Source organism: Papilio polytes, unplaced genomic scaffold (assembly GCF_000836215.1).
Source record: "Papilio polytes unplaced genomic scaffold, Ppol_1.0 DF824047.1, whole genome shotgun sequence".
Taxonomy (NCBI): domain Eukaryota; kingdom Metazoa; phylum Arthropoda; class Insecta; order Lepidoptera; family Papilionidae; genus Papilio; species Papilio polytes.
The window spans coordinates 4929811-4935692 of NW_013525157.1; the positions used below are offsets into that span (position 1 = coordinate 4929811).

Sequence of the window (5882 nt, forward strand, 5' to 3'; positions counted from 1 at the left end):
CACTCTCTAAATATTCCGCTTTATTGTGCAATCCTCTTGTCATGAAGACGCGAAGGCTGGCGTCTGAATAATTTAAACGGTCGCCAGCGAATATACGCAATTTATCCAAATTGTCTCTGACCTGGCGCGAGGGTGGAGTTAAAAATGAACGAGACGTCAGCTTCGAGTCTCGTCTGCACCGATTCGTCCCGCGGAAAAAATATGTAACACGTAAAAGGATATCCATTAAAGTATGTTTGTCTTAGTCGCGGTCGATTTATGAAGTGTTTGCGACTTTTTTTGCTGAATTATTGCTAATATCTCTTTTTATTAACGCGAATATTAGCATTTAGAGCTATTTAAATGTACTAGGACATTATTAGTTTACTTATTAACTAACTACAAGCATTTATAGTGTGATAATTAACATGCTTTGCTTTGACTTTATTAGTCTGGATTCTAAAAAAATATTACAAAAACAAAATTGTAATAGAACTTTCTTATTCGTTAACAATCGCATGTTTGTAGAATATTAAGCGGCGAGGTATAATCATGTTATAGTAGTTATTTCATATCAACTGACTATTTCGCCTTATCTCAACAATTAAACTCTTTTATGTCAGCCAAAGCATAACAAGATCGTTTATATAATTTTAATTTTTAGCCATTTGTAGATCTGCATGTGACGCAAGTAAAAAGAAATACATTTAGATTTAGTTTTGTTTGTTAAAGCTCACGCGATTTAACTAACTAAAAATATCTTTTTCGTTCTAATTTTCCTCATTCTATAAGAAAGTGTTATTCCGTAAATACAAATCTTGATATACTTTTATGTAATAAATTCACCGTGACATTTTATTATCCCAAAAGGATAGCAAATAAAACACCTTCCGACTAGAAAATTTCGATTTCTATTTTTACACGGGAATAAATTGAAGAGGTGAATCAAATAATAAAGGTAAATTGTGTTACGAGACCCTGCTTCGGATAAATCATGGAATTGTCGAGACAAAAAAATAATTTCATTTTACTGATAGGATTTAACTGATTGTTTTTAGGATTTAGGATATAAAATATATCTATACTTCTATACTAATATTATAAAGAGGAAGATTTTTATTTTTGGATTATTGTATGTATTCGATTCCCGTAACTACTGGGCCGATTATAAAAATTCTTTCACTTTTAGAAAGGTAGTTTATCTGTAACATAGGCTATTTTATTATTATTTTTTAATTTCACGCGAACGAAGCTAGTATTCCTGAGGCTGTTTGCCACTAGCAACTATAGTGAATATAGATTCCTCAATATTTCGGATATATAAGGTGTAACCTTACACAATCATCGTAAAAAAACAAACTTAGTGTGTTAATTTTTTAATTAAATATATTGTTACATCTAACTTGCGCCAAGCAAACTAAAGCAAATAATTCAGAATTGAATTTGTAGCAAAACTAAAAGTAAATTATTACCACAAAAGAACAAACTTGTGCATGACAAAACAAATGGATAAATGCTGTTACACTTCCGGTAATAAATGTTCATTCCTTTGCAGTCTAACTAAATGAAAATAATAGTTATTTGTGAAAATTAATTTCATAAGCATACACTTATTATAAAAAATAATCAGAAGTGTGAATCAACACTTTATTTTCACACTTCTGATCTTACACTTTCATTTCAAACCAATATCTGCTAAAAGTTGTATTCACTTAATATGTTTGAATTGATCGGCTCAATTGAATTTAAACACAATTTTCATATAAATACTATAAAGGTATCCTTTAGTTCAGATAACAATACAATTTACATAGCATTTTAAATCTAAGATGGCCGCCGCAAATGGCGGATCATTTTTAAACAAAACCGTAAAAATTCATTAGAACATGCTTAATTACAAAATAACGGTATAAAAAGTTGTTTTCATCATATAACCTTCTTATTATAAATGCGAATATTACAACTCTTTTACTTGTGTGAAGTCGGTTTATTATAAGCTGACACATGGTATGTACAATGTAGAAAATCCGCGATGTTCCACATAGAGAAAAATTGCTTTGCTCAATTAAGTAGCAGTATGTTACTCAAACGACGGGATAAAAAAGCAATTATCTGTGTACCAACCGATATTTTAAAGTACACATATTTTAATGTTATAATGGGTACGTTAAGCGACAGTATATTTTAAAGGTGCAACACCGCTAGATTCCCTGATTGTACTATGTAGTAGTATTTATTGGTTTATAGCAGATATTGTTTGTAGAACTGAGTGTAATTAACAGGGTCTGCGGTCCGGTCCGCGGCGGCGCGGCGCCGACTTCAGGATGTTGTCAACGCGCAGTATCATCTCCGCGGCCTCGGCGGCCGACAGCAGCACCTGTCTCTTCACCACGTATGACTCCGTTATACCCAGCGCCTTCATATCGCCTACGCATCCTCTCTCCATATCTAGTGGATACAATGTTAATAAGTTCCATTAAACGAGTTATTTAAAAATGTGTTTTATTAAAACAACTCAACCCTTTCGAATCAAATCGGATTCCTTGTTCACACTTGGCTAGTACAATTAGACAATAGTTTAGACGTTCGTATGGAGTCACTGGCGCAATGTCACATAAAGCGGGTGTAAAAATGCGCTACTAACCAACTGTACTGTCCAAGTGTGAACATGCACACACCGTTGACTGAACTATCGTACAACAGTTGTGCGATTATCGATTATTTCGCAGCCCATTCAACAGTTTAGTTGCACAACTAAAAATCGAGTAGTGTGCGCACCTCCATATCTCATAGGAATTAAAGCGAGCCTGAATAGTTGTGCGATAGTTTTAAAGTGTGCGCACGCTGTGAATGTGCATATTTTGTATTCTATACTTGTATTATAAAGTGAAAAGATTTGTATGTATTGAAATAATTCAAAAACTGTTGCGCCGATTTTAAAAATTCTTTCACTGTTAGAAAGGTAATTTATATTTACCTATACATATAAAATTGGAGTGTCTGTGATATGAAAAGAAAAAATCAAGATTTCTGGATGATGATGTATTTGCGTTGCTGATAATGAATGAAAATCGCGTTTCAATTTTTTTTTGTCTGTCCACAAGCCGCGTTTGTTTTGGCTAACTTGTGACTTTTACTAAGGGTTGCCGACATAGACGAGCATATCATAGGCTACTTTTATATTTCAATATTGCGTCGACGAAGTCGCGTGCAACAGCAACAGTAGTATGAGATTACCGAGTCCCATGGTGTGGTCGCCCTGCGCGTGGTGCGCGCGCAGGCGGGCGATGAGGTCGGCGCTGTCGTAGCCCGCGTTGTCTGCGACGGCGGAGGGCAGGCGGCGCAGCGCCACCGCGAACGCCTCCGCCGCCAGCGCCTCCTTGCCCGCCGTGCGCGCCGCCGCGCCCGACACCGCCTCCGCCATCACCATCTCACTCGCACCTGACACAACTCTACTGGTAAACACTCTTTTTACCTTCAAAATAATCTAATAGTCAACATCGGTTCAGGTTTACTGCATAGCTTGAAGAATACTTTATGTTAGGATAGACTAGGGTATAGTCAACCATGCTGGCTGAGTGAATTGACTTTGTACATCCTTGCACAATTCTTGTCTTAGCTTTTAAGTATTTTGTAACTTTTGCGCACAAGAACTAATAAATAAATCTTTGGATTTCTACACAGTTATGTGATGGTTGCATCACGATGTTTCTCACCATAATATATTAATTTCAAATAACAAATACACATTGAGAATATGGCAGGTTTTAAACCCAGGAGCTACAAGTCATGTACTTAATCCCGAAATAGTTACCCTTAGGTAAGACCCTCTAAGGTCAGCAATATCAAACTTGTTGATACCTGTATACCTTATAAGAAGGTAATACTTTTTAGAAGGAAAATAAACCATAAATAATCACAGATGAGTTAAACTCTTGATGTCTATTATTACTAAAAACCCTTTCCCTATTAATTGTTCTCAATGCTATAAGTATGGAATGAAATAAATATTTATATAGTTGTGTGGTCCTCACCTCCTCCGAAGATGACCTTTGGTTCTCTAACGGTAGCAGCGAGTACGCACAGCGCGTCGTGCAGCGAGCGCTCCGCCTCGTCGATGACCTGCTGCGTGGCGCCGCGGATCACCACCGTGCACGCAGACCCCAGCTCCACCCCGGAGAAACGGATCAGGCTCTCATCACCGATCAGCACCTGGTTTACAAATATAAAGAAAATAACATACTACTTTTATCACCAAGAGTTACATCTCTTATGAGATCCTGTCAATCTATATCTATACTAATATTATAACAAAGAAACTCAAAAATTACTAAGTCAATTTCAAAAATTATTTTACGTAGAATCTAAGTTATAGCTGATAACATAAGCTACATTTATTTTATTTCACGCGGACGAAGTCACGAGCAACATCTAGTCATCAAACAAATATGTTAGTTTGAAAGAATTCTAGTGAAGTTATCAAAATCTATATACAAATCACAAAACATAAGCACTATGAAATGAAATGAAAAACCAGCAATAAATTATCAGGAAAAACAAAAATAAAATCAATAAACGTTGGATGTTTTGTAATTTCATAATATGTTGATTTTTTATGTGTATTTCACATAAGATTTGTACCTGTTCAATAAGTTTGCAGTGTCCAAGTTTGACTTTTTCCGGCGTGTCAAATGTGGATACAATCTCTCCCCCGGTGACGAGAGCGAGGCGCTCGATGCCGTCAAAGTCCGCGTGCTCGATGGCCATCACACCCGCGTCCGCAAACAGTTGTTCAGGATAATTGTAAATAAGTTGCCTGTAATCAGCATTATTTATTATTATAAACTCCAAAAATACAATTTATTTAATAAAATCATTATTGGATTAAACATGCAGAAAGCACTAACAAAAACATTGCTTAAAATGGAATGGAACAAAGCTATTTTTGAAAGAAATACAGAATTAAATAATGAAATACTAATGTCAGCTTTTTAACTATTTCTTAAGTTATTTGTTAATCTGTGCTATTTATCAATACATTTATCTTTATTTAAAACAACAATATTGTTAGGAAAATATTAGGAAACGGAAGGAGTAGTGGGGGGTAGTTTTATAAAATATATGGCAAGGAGTGCCTCGCGCTCAGTCAAAATCTCGGCGTGTTTTACTAGTCATCACAACGGAACGTTCGATATATTTGCGTTGTAGCATTGGAGTTCAGTTTGTGTGTTTTAAAGTAATTTACAAGTATTGTTAATATGGTCATCTGTCTATATTTTAAAGGAAGTTGTTTGTGGAAATATCCACCACTAACCTGTTAATAAATACATTGCATTTGTGAGCCAATATTTTGTTAACTTTATCCTTCATCTTTTCTTTCTCTGCAACTTCTAATTCAGCGATTTTAGCCATAGAGTCCACTTTGATGACAGATCCAAAAACTTTAATCTTGTCTGTGTCCATTGGCGTGTTGGCTATCAGAATGTTTGCATTTTCAATTCTCTTCGGCTGGTGAACTCCAACCTTCATAAATATAAAAAAAGACATGTTTATATAAAGCATAATAATGTCTTGATGAAGATGATGGACTAAGTTTTTTACCAAAGCATATAAATTCAAGTACTATGCATATTATCTTACTAATATCATAAATGTGAAAGTTAAGATGGATGATTTTTTAATAGAGTTTGTAGCTTAAACGGCTGAACAGAACTCAATGAAATTTGGCATAGATATAGATGATAGTACAGTAGAAGACCACATAGGCTACTCAATTTTGTTTGTTTTTTAATTCTATATTAAAAGAGTTGCCAGCAAAAGTTTGTATGTTAACAAAAAAAATAAACGGCAAGAAATCTACCACCTTAATACCTTTTTATTAAGAAGAAAACCTTCATCTAAGA

General features: G+C 35.0%; 1 protein-coding gene across 1 annotated transcript in view; it reads right to left on the reverse strand.

Annotated features, from left to right (window-relative positions):
- Positions 1 to 1339: 1339 nt before the first annotated feature.
- LOC106100659 (T-complex protein 1 subunit beta) overlaps positions 1340 to 5882 on the reverse strand; it is a 6105-nt gene continuing 1562 nt past the window's right edge. The window contains exons 6-11 of the mRNA XM_013279611.1: positions 5851 to 5882; positions 5294 to 5502; positions 4621 to 4795; positions 4014 to 4191; positions 3217 to 3420; positions 1340 to 2427 (exon numbers count right to left, since the gene is read on the reverse strand). The exon at positions 5851 to 5882 is cut by the window's right edge and continues 4 nt beyond it. Of these exons, the coding sequence (XP_013135065.1) occupies positions 2255 to 2427; positions 3217 to 3420; positions 4014 to 4191; positions 4621 to 4795; positions 5294 to 5502; positions 5851 to 5882 (971 nt within the window). The 3' untranslated portion in view covers positions 1340 to 2254. The remainder of the gene's footprint in view (positions 2428 to 3216; positions 3421 to 4013; positions 4192 to 4620; positions 4796 to 5293; positions 5503 to 5850) is intronic.